General features: G+C 39.2%; 1 protein-coding gene across 4 annotated transcripts in view; it reads right to left on the bottom strand.

Moving 5' to 3' along the window:
* Window positions 1–14,674, bottom strand: part of ZNF318 (zinc finger protein 318) — a 47,937-nt gene that overhangs the window by 17,660 nt on the left and 15,603 nt on the right. For 3 of the 4 annotated variants that reach the window (XM_079148081.1, XM_079148079.1, XM_079148080.1), the window contains exons 6-7: window positions 12,059–12,360; window positions 6,363–6,566 (exon numbers count right to left, since the gene is read on the bottom strand). In XM_079148081.1, coding sequence (XP_079004207.1) covers window positions 6,363–6,566; window positions 12,059–12,360 — 506 coding nt within the window. Of the gene's footprint in view, window positions 1–47; window positions 4,434–4,702; window positions 4,822–5,806; window positions 5,907–6,362; window positions 6,567–12,058; window positions 12,361–14,674 lie in introns of those variants that run through there. The other variant, XM_079148078.1, reaches the window with a different exon arrangement.

Here is a 14,674-nt window from a genome sequence, read left to right as displayed (position 1 = left end):
GAAGTTAAAATGTGTGCAGTTTCAAAACAAAAATCCAGAAAGAAACATGAGATTAATGCATATTTATTCCAAGGAATTAACACATTAAAAATAAAATTAAACTTGTCCAAGCCAACTCATAAATCCTTTAATCTTTTTAACAAAATGTACAACCCAAAACATCACACTACGGTGGAAATAACTTGGGAAAGGGAGAGGTAGAGAGAGGGATACATATAGTTTCGTCAACAAAGAATGAGTCCAACCCAAGACAAGTTTCAGATCTTCTACCTCTTCAGAACAGAAATGGCTGCTAAACAATTTAATACAGATTTACTGGATCACAATACAATAAGCAAAGGCCATTTCAAGCGAACCCCAACAATATCTGCTCCTGACACTGAACCACAAATAAGCCTTACCGAATTGTTGATTTGTCATCTTCCAAAAGTGAGTCTGCCAGATTTTCTTCTGTTTACTGAGGCCATTTCCAAACAAGTTTGTGGGTTAACAGAACCATCTCAAGCAAAGGTAACAGAGTAAGGGAAACATGGGAATTGACATGCCAATTAGGGAAGTAGACAGTAAACAAAAGGGCTACTCACGCTGCATTTCAAACAATGTTAAGGCAGGCCCATCCAAATGGAAGCCTAAGAGATGAACAATTCTTCCTTCATCAGTAGAAGTTTTCCATTTCAACAAACTCTGGTGTTTCTCCCAGAGATTCATCAGCTGCCCAGATATTGGGTAGGAATACAACACAGCATTTGAAGAAGTCAGTTTTGTTTCCCTCCTCCCCCACATTCCAGAAATGGCAGTGTCAAAGCCAAAATACAATCAAAGCACACTATGTGGTGAGCCAGGATAGACATTTGACTTTAATGACAAAGTAGGAGAAACAATTTGACCAAAAATAAAAATTAACAGAAAATACTTTTTTACAGGTATGGATAGATGTTAATGCTTGATTTGTCCAATATTTTAATGGGTGGGGAAAGGAAAGGAGATAAATTTTTTAATTTCCATAAACATTTACTGTAAGATGCTGACTCTTGGTGTAGGTTCCAGATGAGATTGCCAGTTAGTCCTGGGATCATGTGAGCATCTGATTTCTAGAAGCCAATTTGATTCATCCACAAGCAGCCTTGGGTGGTTTATTCTTAGTCATGAACACTGGACTCTGTGTGGTCGTGGATGGCATCAACTGCAGTTTCCTGTTCAGGCATTTCCTGAGTGCCTCCAACTACCTGCTCCTTTGAAGGGGATGCTGAAGCTGGAATTTTTGCCAAATTCAAAGGGTTCTCATTGTCCTCATCTACTTGAGGAGCTGCTACCTCTGTGATGGATACTTTCGGAATTTCTAGTTGTAGTGGTCCCATCTCCAAGGAGCTACACTTAGAAGGGTCATCTGGATCAGAGAGTGGAGAACATATCTTCTCTTTTGCAACTCCAGATGTTCGTGTGACAAAGTCAACAAGGTCTGGAAGGCAAGGAGATGGTCCAAGGCCTGCAGGACTAACCGTTTTTGATTCCAATCTGAGTGACTCTTGCTTCTGTAACTGGGAAGTTTCTTCTGCCTCCTCAGGTAACATTCCTCCTGCCAATAGATCAAGGGCCTGATTTGTTCCCTCTAGGCCCAAGCCATGGTCAACATTTTCTATAGGAAAACCAGTTTTCACAATGTTAGAAGTGATCTTCCCACTTCTGGGATTAGATAAATTATGTTCAGTTTCTGTCTCAAAGTTAAGCACCAGGGTTTTGGGAGAATCTAATGGAAACCCAGAAAAAGATGGGATTGGTTCAAAGTCACTGGGGATAGAGGGATTACACCCTGTAAGTGATACAGAATTTTCTTCACATATTTTCTGAGATAGGGCAGTTGGGGATCTATGTGCTGGGTCTACCCGAGAATTGCAGAAATCAACATGCATATTCCCCAGATTTCCCAGGACAGCAAGCTTCTCTACCTTTAAATTCGTAGCTTCAAAGTCTTCTAAGGTGTTACTTTCTATGGTCACTGTTAATTCTGGATGGACGTCCTGCAGCTCCACAGCTTCCACTTCTGGTTTCTCTGGGCTCTCCCACATCTCTGGTCTTTTCTTGTTCTCATCCCAAACAGCCAGATCACAGATTATTTTACCTTGAAAATCTTTTGATCTTTCTCTCTTGAGTTTGAGGCTTCTGCACCTAGAAGTTCTAGAAACTGCATCTGGAGCTGAATTTTCTAACCGTGCTTCACTACTAGCTGAAACTCCTTGCTCCTGGGGACTTTCTGATAAATACATATTTGATCTGACAGGGGACTGAAGCAGCAATTCTGGGGCAGAAATTTTCCCAGGTTTATCTTGTGGGTTCTGGAGTAAAGACCTAGCTTCTGATGGAAACGAGTCTATTTTTGACTTTGTGGAAGACAAAGTCTGCGCACTTACTTCAATTACTACTTTACTTAGAGTTTCATGTCTTGTCATCAATTTCTTAGACTGTTCAGCCTCTTTATCAATTACTAGCAACTTGGGCTGCTCTACTTCTCCCTCCTGCATGTAGCTACTCCCATGGTTCAAATTAGAATCTTCTATGCTGTGGGACCCAATGTTGGCACTTGCTCCCTCTTCAACTATCCTTCCTTTTAGTTCACTGTTTGACTCTACCACAATTTCTCCACAATCTTCAGTTTGGTGAAACTCCTGGCTTTCCTTATCTTTGTTACCAGAGTCTCTGAGGTGAATTTTTATCAGCTTCCGTGATGTCTTGGTATGGCAGTGTGTATCTGACAGTTGAGGAGCTGAGTCTATTTCAGGTGGCCCTGGCTCTTCTAGGTCAAGATTGATTTTCCACTCTGGATATACATCCCTATCAGTGTCACTCTGGAAGGAGCTAGAAGTCCACATGGCCAAAGTATCTGTCTTTGGGGTAATAGTTTCATAAGGTCTGTTTTGGCACAATCTTGTCAGAGGCTGTAAGAAGCCATAGCTGTTGCCTCTGCTTTTTGGGTCTGCATGTTCTATAACTGACCATTTCCCTACCGATACCAGAGATTTTGCATTGGGATTTTCAGGGTTACTGACAACAGAAGCAGTGACCAAACCCTCTTGGGATACACTGCTGTTCAAAGCAGAAGTGGAAGAAGTATCTGAACTTTCAGTTTTAGAGAGGTTGCTATTTTCCCCATTGGTCAATGAACCACCACTCAGCTTGATCTCAGGGGTCCCCTTTCCACCACTACTGTAGAATATGTCATACAGGTCCTTAGCATTGGCTGTAGCTAAGCATGAATTTCGCTTCTCCAATTTTTTGGCTTGTTCACTAAACACGCTTGAGAGGGGTGGTGGAGGACGTACCAACACAGAGAATAGGGTCTGGTCTTGGTCACTCTCACTCACCCCAGGAGCTATCTCATCAGAAGGAATGGAAGCTGGCTGTGCTGAGGCCATGATGGCTATAGGCAACACTGGGTTCAAAATGTTAGGACCCAGAAAGCCAGGACTAAGAGTCTGAGATATAAATGAGTTTGATTTTATAGGAGCCAAGAGAGCATTTGCTTGGGTGGGAGATGAAACAGTTGGATGAGGTATAACTGGGGGTGGTGGAGGTGGAGGTGGTGGTGGTGGTGGCGGTGGAGGAGGTGGCAACATTTGCTCAGGTATATGGGATGGCTCAATCTTATCAGCCAGCACCATTTTTTCCTCTGGAGACCCTTTTAGAATCACCTCTTCTCCTCCAAAAGCTTTAGAGATGATGTCTGGAGGCAAGAGGAGATCGGCTGAAGATTCTTTAACCACTGGCAGAGGTTTAGCAGTGGTTCCAGAGGATTTGATAGACAGAAAGGTATTAAGAGGAGCAGGCTTGCTCACTGTAGCTGAACCTGATTTGCGGAGTACTGTGGATGGAATAGGCAGGTTGGGTCGGATCTTAGTCTGTGTTGAAGTTGTCACAACAGGCATCCAGGGGCTGGTATGTGCAACAACAGTTTTCCCAGAGAGCTTAATTTTAATGGGTTTTGCCTTCCCAGCTTCAGCTTTGCCATCTTCTTTGTCCTTACTGCTTTCCATAATCTCTTCCTTAAGGATACCTGAGGCTACCACTGAACTTTTTTCCTCCTCTTTTTCTGGCTTCTTCCAACTGAACTTCCCAAAAGAAGATGATGTTGGTGATTCCTTCTTTACCTCTTCTTTTAACTGGAGTTTGATGCTAGCATTTCTTTTATTTTCAGCTTTTTCAGGGGAGTTCCCACCCTCAGGGAGTTGGTCTTCTAATTCCACAGAGACCTTATCATCTTCCTTTGCTTCTTTCACAACTTTTGCCTTTTTTTCTTTCCTTTCCTCCTTTGGTTTCTCACTAAGTTTGCGCTTTAGCTCATTCTGCCGTCGCCGTTCTGTCTCTAGAACCACAGCCAAGCCAGCTTGGCGGTCCAGATTCCGCCGCTCCTCATACAATGGGTTTTCATCCACATATCTCTGTGAAAAGAAATGAAAAAGGCACAACTGGTAAAAATACCAAAAGAGAAAAATCTTGGTCCTGCCACTGTTACAATTCACTTAGAAGAAAGCCCTACAGTAAACTTTTCAAGGATATTAATGATTCTATTGCATCTCTCACTAAGATTGAAGAGAACATCCTACTGGTTATGGAATTTAAAGTGTCAATAACTATCTCTAGCTCTGAAGTTTGATAAAGTCAAAAGAATTACTGCAGAAAGTGGGAAACTCCGTAAGGTACTACAAACCTTGTATTTCTCATTGTGTTGGTGACCCTTCACATGTTGCTCTCCAGAAATTGGATCCCCCAAAAATTCCTCACAAAGCTGGCAATAAAACCCAGTGATAGGAATCAGAAACTCGGAGCCTGAAAGAAACAGAAGAAAGTTAAGGAAATAAGTCTTTTCCACCAAAATGACAGCAACCAAAAGAAATCCCACCATCCCTTTGCAGTAAAATAATTATGGTAAGGGGACCTTACCCACTTTGGAGTCAGAAGTAGCAATTAGATGGATCCCAAAGGCATAGTCTTCCCAACCTAAGGCTTGAGCTCTTGACCTCTATTTCTTCTATCTCTTGGGGACACTATGGTTAATTCAGGATTCTCCTGTGGTAGACCCATTCCTATTGCTGATTCTCCTCAAACTCTAACTTGCACTAAGTATCTTACCAGATTTTAAAACTATACTCCTGGGCTGGGGAGATAGCTCAGTTGGTACAGTGCTTGCTTTGCAAGCTCAAGGCCCTGGGTTCAATCCCCAGCACCGCAAAAAAAAAAAAAAAAAAATTTCTTAAAAACTATACTCCCAAACAGCCCCTTAGTATGTATATGAGGATCTCTCCTGTTGGTATTAATTGCTCAAGAAACTATTTTCTGTAGATCTTAATGTAGTGGTGGCACTACTTGTGAAGTTTAAGAAATTAAAAAGTTTAAAGACCAAGAAACTTTACTTTTTCATTTACCACTTAATAGCAACACCTCATCATATGTTATAGTTCTTAATTACAAAGCTGTTAAATCATCTTACTGTCCTTTATAACTGGATTTCTAATATTTTAGTGAATAAGTCAATGACAAATACAGTTGTTCTGCTATGCTTTGAGTGCTAAATATGTAATTCACATCCTGTTAACTGAATTCTGGTCACATGGGTAGAGATCATTAGCTTATAGATGTCTTTATATCATCAAGACCTAGTATAATGTTTTGCACACAGAAGGCTTTCTTAATAGATTTGTTAAAAGGAATGTCCATGACTCACACTATGCTGCTTCCTAGCACTTTGGTTCAGGGACACCTCTTTGTTGGCTGAATGTAAGGAAACCAAAAAGGAGGTAGAGAGGAAACCTACCTTTTGCAGGAACAGTTATCTTGTCAGTGCGTTTTACAGCATCTTGCTTGGCCTCACTCTGGGTCTTTGAAGCCCAAGGTCTGTTGTAGGGATCCAGTGTCTATTTGCAAGAGGCAGAGGCGCTCACACAACAGCACTAAAAACTCAATGACCCACTTTTCTCTTTTTTTCCCCCACGCATAAGACCAGGGAACCAGAAGACCCTAGCTTCCCACCTCTACCCACCCCCTCTGCCAACTGTTTAAACGGAATTCACCTGTGGAAAAGGTAAACACATGTTAGAGCAAGCACTAAAAACAGATAAAATGAAACAAAAAATCAGGTACTCAAGGAATCAAAAGAGGCAGAAGCCTCACTTACACTTGTCACGGTGTTTAGTTATAGGCAGGTCCCCTGTACCCTGGGGATGGTGTCTCCTTTGTTGGTACCTCTTGGCTCTTCAGATTGGGCTCCTGCCCATGAGCAAGTTTCACTTTCCAGTTTTGTAGTGTAGATGGGGGCAGAGAAGTTGGAAGGGAATGAGGGTGATAGTGGAAAGAGAAGGCAGGATACCTACCTGTGTGTGTTTCTTATTGTGCATATGGGTGAAGAAGTCAAACATGGTCCCACAGATGGTATTGCAGTCTTTGCACCAGTGATTGCCAGCATCGTAATACTCATAAGCAGCAACGGGCTGATCAGACTGCTTAGTAGCTGGCTGGGGGCTTTCAGCAGGCTTGGGGCTCTTAATACGGGACTTCTCATTGTTTACTTTTGATTCCTAGAAGGGAAAAACCTGCACTTAAAAAGAATTCAAGGTAGTCTGGATTTGTCTTCTCTCAGAAAAATCAAATAGTTGTAATAACAGAAATAAGGTTATATGATCACATTTCCAATACCTAAAAGGCTATACAAGCTGGGCAGAAACCCAAGGGAAACCTGTCTCCAAGGCTCAAAGAGAACTAATTAGAACCCATAGTTCTATCACATCACAAAAAATAAAGCATAATGGCAATATAGTTGCTCACATATCCTTAAATATCTCTAAAATACCCCAAATTATGGAAACATTGACTCCCTCTGGGGAGGGGAAATGGAAAACCAGTGTAGGAGTCTTTTCACTATATATACCCTTTGGTAGATAACCAACCTGTTACCTACACGACCAAATATACTAGTTCAATTTTTAAATCATAGTGACAACTAGAGAGGGGAGAAAAACCAAAATGGAAAAGGTAACTGACAGGTAAAGTAAAGTAAATGAAGAAAATAGGTGATAGTGAACTCATTCATCATATGAATCCTGGTATAGAAAAGGGGAGTAGGGCTGGTGTGCATTATAAAGCACACTGTAGGGGCTGGGGTTGTAGCTCAGTGGTAGAGTGAGTGCTTTCCCAGTACATGTGAGGCATTGGGTTTAATCCTCAGCACCACATAAACATAAATGAATAAAGGTATTGTGTCTGTCTACAACTAAAAATATATTTTTTTAAAGAAGCAGACTGTCATTTAGGTGGGATGACTTAAAGGAATCTGGGTAAAATATTCCTAACTGCATAAAGGTCACCATTAGAATTTAATAACTTTTGAGTTAACACAAATTCTCTTTTAAAACCTAACTCCCAGCCAGGCATGGTGGTGCACACCTGTTATTTCAGCAACTTGGGAGGCTAAGGCAGGAAGATCACAAGTTCAAGGCCAGCCTTGGCAATTTAGCAAGACCCTGCCTCAAAATGTAACTTAAGAAGAGCTGGGGATATAGCTCAATGGTAAAGTGCCCTGGGTTCAATCCTCAGTACCACAAAAACAAACAAAAAAAACTTGCCAGTGTTAAATTATCAATAAGTACTGTAATATGAATTAGTCACCAAGCTAGGATGATGGCTCTCAGGAATTGACAATTTTGGTTAATGTTGGGGTATAAGATACCAAAAAAAAGATAATTTTGCAACGGAGCGTAGGTAAGTATGGATGGCGTTCTATAGTAGACTAGATAAAGAAACTGGGTACCTGCAATTCTGGTTGGTAGAGAGTAGACAGGAGACAGAGAAAGGGAAAAAAAATAAGGACTTCAAAGATACTCTTTTCCTATCAGAGTCCTATGCAAAAGACACTAAAGAGATTACACTCAGCTAGTAGAGAATGGGAGAGTTCCTACGCTGCTGGAAGGAGTATTAACCGGTAACATCTTCTAGAAGACAATCTAGGAATACATACCACAGAACTCAAAATGATGGGGCTGGAGTGGTACCTCAGTGGTAGAACACTTGCTTAGCATGCACGAACCTCTGGGTTCCATCCCCAGTTCAGTTAAAAAAAAAAAAAAATCCCGTACACCTTTTGACTCAACAATTCCACTCCTTGACATTTATTCTAAGGAAATTATTATGTCAAACAAAGGTGATTTGATTGGTCAAATAAATTTTGCTCTCCATAAAACAAAAACAATAAAAAAATAAAGTTATTAAAGTTATATTACAGAAGTAAATTTACTGAGATGGAAAGACATTCATGATATACTGAAAAAAGTAACAAAATTCACTTGAATAATCAAAAGATATGTAAGGTGTGGGGCTGTAGCTCAGCGGTAGAGCACTTGCCTACCATATGTGAGGCACTGGGTTCAATCCTCGGTACCACATAAAAATAAACAAAATAAAGGCATTGTGTCCATCTACAACTAAAAAAAATGTTTAAAAAAGATATGTAAGTAGGTGTAGAATGTTACATGTCACTTTAGTCAAGAGACCTTCTCTAACCACTCTATACCCCTTAACTTGCATTCTTTTTTTAGACATCTGTCATTACCTAACTTGCACTTGTTTATTTATTGTCTATCTTTTCCAATGTCATGAGAATATGAATCCCTATTGTTTCCTGTTATCCATCCCATATTTAGATTAATGCCTGACACTTTGTGAATGATAAGTTTGTTAAGTAAATTAACAAACAAAATAAGAATATTTGGAATAATATATACTGAGGTATGAATAACTATCTCTACGTAGACGGAATTATAGGTTTGTGCGTGTACATATTTTTCTGAAATAAAAAGTAAGAAAATCTCAAACCTACTTTTATTTGATTTTATTTTTTCGGGGAGAGGGTACTGGGGATTAAACCCAGGGGCATTCAACCACTGAGGTATATCCCCAGTCCTTTTTTTATTTTATTCAGAGATAGGGTCTCATTGAGTTGCTTAGTGCCTCACTAAGTTTCTGAGGATTGCTTTGAACTTGTGATCTTCCTGCCTCACCTTCTCAAGCCATTGAGATTACCAGTGTACACCACCATGCCTGGTTCCAACTATACATTTTAAAGAGTAGCAAGACTGGGGATGTAGCTCAGTAGGAGAGTGCCTGCTTAGTATGCAGAAGGCCCTAGGTTTGATCACTGGCATCTCAAAGAGAGTGAGAGAGACAGACATATAAAGAAGAAAAACAAGGACAAATAGGAAAATTTATAAGTGCAACATTCCTTACTGATGACATGAAAGCTTGATTCTAACATATCCCTGTGAGCTTTAGAGAACATAAAGATATACCCAAATTAAGATAATGGATAGGCTGGGGTTGTAGCTCAGTGGTAGAACACTTGCTTAGGACATGTGATGCACTGGGTTCAATCCTCAGCACTACATAAAAATAAATAAATAAATAAAATAAAGGTATCGTGTTCATCTACAACTTTAAAAAAATATATATATATGGGGGGGGGGGGGGGAGAGATGACCATGCTGTTGCTTCACAAGTAAAAGCCTAATGCTAAAGTCAACCCAAAGGGACAGAACTTTTATGCTCTTCTCCCACCAAAGGTGCTGGACTCAAGATCCAGGTACAAAGAGACTGTAGTCCTACCTAGTTAAAAAAGAGCACTCTTCCAGGAAGACAGAAATTACAATTTGTAGATAAATGACACAGAATATCCTATTTCCTACATCTCAACATTAACTCAGTACCTACTATGCGCAAGACATATTGGATGCCATGGGGAACACAAAGAAACAAGTTATACTCTTTTATCCTCAAGAAACCCTCATTTAGGGCTGGGGATGTAGCTCAGTTGGTAGGGTACATTCCTCACATGCACAAGGCCCTGGGTTCAATTCCCAGAACCACATTTAAAAATAAAAAATAAAAGAAGCTCTCATTTAGTGAGGAGCCAGGCATAAGAACAGTCTTTAGCTGGGTGCAGTGGTGCACACCTGTAATCCCAGCAACTTGGGAGGTGGAGGCAAGAGGATCACAATTTCAAGGCCCCCTCAGCAACTTAGTGAGGCCCTATGTAATTTAGCAAGACCCTGTCTCAAAATAAAAAATAAAAAAGGTTGGGAACGTGGCTCAGTAGTAAAAAATATCCCTGATATCAAAAACAAAACAAAACAAAACAAAAACAGTTTTTAAATAAGACAGAATAAAATAAATCTTACAAAGAAACAAGGACTGGAAATATAGCTCAGTGGTAGACTGCTTACCTAGCATCTATGAGGCTCTGGGTTCAAGAGAAAGGGAAAGGGAAAGGGAGAGAGAAAGGAAAGGAAAGGAAAGGAAAGGAAAGGAAAGGAAAGGAAGGGAAAGGGAAAGGGAAAGGAAAGGAAAGGAAAGGAAAAGGAAAAGGAAAGGAAAGGAAAGGAAAGGAAGGGAGGAAGGAAGGAGGGAAGGAGGGAAGGAATGCATTATGGGAATGCAAAGAAGGGCTCAAACTAGGTGGAATTCTGACAATTCTTCATGGAGGAGGGATTATTCAAGTTGGGCCTCAATGGATGAGTAGAGACTTAAGAGAAAGATTAAAAATCAGGGAAGTGTAATAGCATATTGCACAACTGGAAAAGTAAGCAATCTGAGGTGGTAGGAGCATAAGATATAATGTAGTATTTCCTGACTACTAGTCATTACTGATGTGCCTTTTGTCACTGAGCTATGTGCTGGGGACTATGCTGGAGAATGAGACAGATACAGCTCCTGATCTCTGAACTTTAAAATTTAACTGAGGGAACACATATAATAATATAATCACAACCATCATAAATGCCATGAAGGAAAATTATAAGTTATTATGAAAGTACATATTGGGCAAATTTAATAATCTGGGGAATCAGGAAAGTGTGTCAGTGAAGTAATTTAAGTTATGATCTGAAGGATGTACATGAGTTAGTTACAAGAGAGGATAAAGAAAGAGTTGGGCTTGCATGGTAAATAAAGGGCAGATGCAAAGACACTGGAGTGGATTATATATCTGAGGAATTAAAAAGACTAGTAAATAAAGTATAGTGAACAAGAAGGAAAAGAAGCATGCAATGAAACGGAAGATGTAAATAAGGTAGTAAGCATCACAATTGCTGGCTATATGTAAAGAAAATAAGCACATGGCAGTACAAGCAAGAATTTAAGTTACCTGGATGGCAATGGAGATGCTAAGGTGAATGGGATTAGGATTTACTTTGGAGGAAGAGTGCACAGAATTTGTAATTGATGGGTATAGGGCAGAAAGGGAGAGGAAAGTACTAAAAATGTTTTTCAGGTATTAGCATGAAAACTGTTGAATAGTGGTGCAATTCACTGAGAATGGGTAACATTAGAGGAAGAAAAAGTTGGAGAGAGGTTGAGTGCAGTCATTAATTTTAGGTTTAGGATATGCTGAATTTGAAGTGCCTGTGAGACAATGAAGCAGAAATAATAAATGGGCTGTTAAAACACTCAGAAGAATCATTTGAACCCAAATATAAAACTGGAAGAAGTACATGGTATTTCAGCATAGAACTGAGTAATGGCTTGGGGAGAAAGAGTAGAATTCTGAAGAACTGGGCTAGGACTGAGCCCTGTGAAATAGTTAAAGATCATCTATGGGACAATAGGCAGCAAAGGAGACCAAATACTAGGAGAAAAAGAAGTGTGATGGAAGCCAAGGGAAGAAAGCATTTATAGGAGATAATGGTTCCCTATGTCAAATGCTGCTGATTTGAAAACTGAAATATATTCACTGGCTTTAGCAACATGGTAGGAACTTAGTTGTGAATAGATAAGAAGTCAGACTGGAATGAATTAAGGAGTAAATGCTAGAACAAGAACATGGAAGGCTTTGAATACTAAAGATTCTGGATTATACTTTGTGGGTAATGGAACTGCTGAAATTCCATGATCTGATCTAGACTTTAAGAAAATGATTATAATAAGAGTTGAGAACAAATTGGAAGGTAAAATTAAAAATAATGATAGAAAGCTTCTGTAGGAGTCTATGAGAAAAAAAGACACATAGAAATGGAAGAGTTATTACCTTGTTGTTGGAAGAAGAGTTTGAGGATGACATTTTTTCTGGGCTCTTAGATTTTTCTGCTCTCCCAGTCTTTTCTGCAGGTTCTTTACTGTCATTATAAGATTTCTGGGATTTATCAAAAATGTTAATTCCCAAGATCTGAGCCACTTTGTCCAGTTCGGATTGCTTCTTTTCTGCCTCTTCTGCCTCTTGTCGTAGCTCTGCAATATCCTTCATGATGTTGTCCTGAAGCCGACTCACCTCCACCAGAAGTGGGTCTTTGTGGCCATCCTTCTCCCTTCGTTTCTTGCGCAGCATTTCCCCTGAGTAGTCAAATGTCAACAGGAAGAAACAGAAAATAAATTAAGATGAGTCATTTTTCATTCATAAGTAGTAATCTATCAGTGCATTATGGTTACAAAAATCACTCTCCACACAAGCTTCTAAGGGCAAATAAGACTTTCCTTCCACAAAGGCTGGCTTAGGTGAATCTTCTATGAAGGTGAAGGATAAGAGATTATTTTCTTCTGTAGGTGTAATTAGCTAAGAGCTATGGATAGGCTTCAGGGGCTCCATGAACTCCCTAAACAGAATTTATGAGTTTGTGTGGTTGTGTTCCCTATGAAAATTAATAAATGTTGTAACTATGAATATAGCAGTTATCCTCTCTTCATAGAGCCAGAGAATTACTTAAAGGGTAAAAACCATTCAAAGACATATATTTGACTTTATCTGATTTAAGGATACCACACCAACCTCTACGCTGAGGTTTAGGTTTCACCTCAGGTTCACCTAACATTATCTCCTATTCTACCTATGTCCTCATGGATTAAACCTCATAGGATAATTAGCTTGCTCATGCCTAAGTGAAACAAACCAAAACAGAAGTAATTATATTTTCTCCTATTTTCTGTTCTTTCATACTATCATCAAGCTGCATTATTTAGAAGCCTTGTTATATTCTTTCCTCATTATGCATGTAAATTCCTAAAAGCATAGAAGAAATGGAATGAAAAGTAAAGCATCATGAAACACCTTGGGCCAAAAAGGAAGGAAATGCTCAAAAAATGATGAGATCATGTTAAAAGGTCACCGAAGCCAACTCAGAGGAGCTCCACTAGCTAAATTTGACACAATTTGAGCCTGAAAATAACAATAATGAAAGGTTATAACTAATACTACTGAAGGAAGAATCTATGAATTTACACTGATATAAGTGAGTAAACAAATGGGTGAGGCTGGGGTTGTGGCTCAGTGGTAGAGCGCTTGCCCAGTATGTGTGAGGCACTGGGTTCCATTCTCAGCACCACATATAAATAAATGAATGAAATAAAGGTCTATCAACATCTAAAAAAAATGTTTTTTAAATAAAACTGTTAAAAAAAAAAAAGAAAAAACAAATGGGTGTAGGGGTAAGGAAGTTCCTCCTTTTCATAGCCAATTAGTAAAAGTAGGAAAGGTGAAATTTCAAAATCACTATTTTGCCTGATGTGATGGTACAAAACTGTAAAGTCAGCTACTTGGGAGACTGAGGTAGGAGGATCACAAGTTCAAGGCCAGGCTGGGCAACTTAGCAAGACCCTATTTCAAAATAAAATTTAAAAAAGGGCTAGGGAGGTAGTGTGGGGTGGTAAGAGAAGAATGGAGGAACTCTGGATTGTGTAGAGGTACATGAGAGGCAGGAGGGGGCAGGGGTAGGAAAGATAGTGGAATGAGACAGACATCCTTACCCTATGTACATGTATGGTTACACAAATGATGTGAATCTACATTGTGTACAACCATAGAAACGAAAAGTTGTACCCCATTTGTGTACAACGAATCAAAACGCAGTCTGTAAAAATAAAAAATAAAAAGGTCTGGGACTACAGCTCAGAAGCAAATGCTGCTGGGTTCAATCCCTAGTATCACCAAAAAAATAATAAATTACTATTTCAGACAAGAATCATCATTGAATGATAAAATTAGTGGGTGGAAGTTGAAGAGTAACTGAATATTTACATAATCTCAAAGTACTTCCCTATATTTATAAATATCTTATACATAAGGGACTGGTTATGGCTCAGTGGTAGAGTGCTTGCCTGGCACATGTGAGGCACTGGGTTTGATCCTCAGCACCACATAAAAATAAATAAAATAAAGATATTATGTCCATCTATAAATAAAAAAGAGTTTAAAAAGTATCTTATACATAAGATACTATAAGATATCTCATATAAGGATAAAAATAGAATGTTATTGTGGAGAAACCTGGAAGACATCACCTTAACCAAATGATCAAGGTTAACACCACCAATAATGTGATAAATCAATACCTGGTAAGAACTTGGCATCATTTTTGTAATGTTTGTCCCCAAAATGAATAATCCAAATTTAATCATAAGGAAACATCAGAAAAACCAAAATTGAAACATTCTACAAAATATGTGACTCTTCTAAAATGTCAGTGTTATCAAACAGAAAGACTCAGCAACTATTATTAAAAGATAAAAGATTAAAAGAATACGACAACTGAATGTGATGAATAATCTTACAATTTCTTTTGCTATAAAGGACATTACTGGGACAATTGTGAACTATGAATAAGACTGGTAGCCTAGACAACAGTATTGTATTACTGTTAACTTTCTCATTTTG

Source organism: Sciurus vulgaris (assembly GCF_902686455.1).
Source record: "Sciurus vulgaris genome assembly, chromosome: 7".
In the NCBI taxonomy this organism is placed as follows: domain Eukaryota; kingdom Metazoa; phylum Chordata; class Mammalia; order Rodentia; family Sciuridae; genus Sciurus; species Sciurus vulgaris.
The sequence above is the reverse complement of the archived record's forward strand: the minus strand, read 5'-3'. Positions and strand labels throughout refer to the sequence as shown.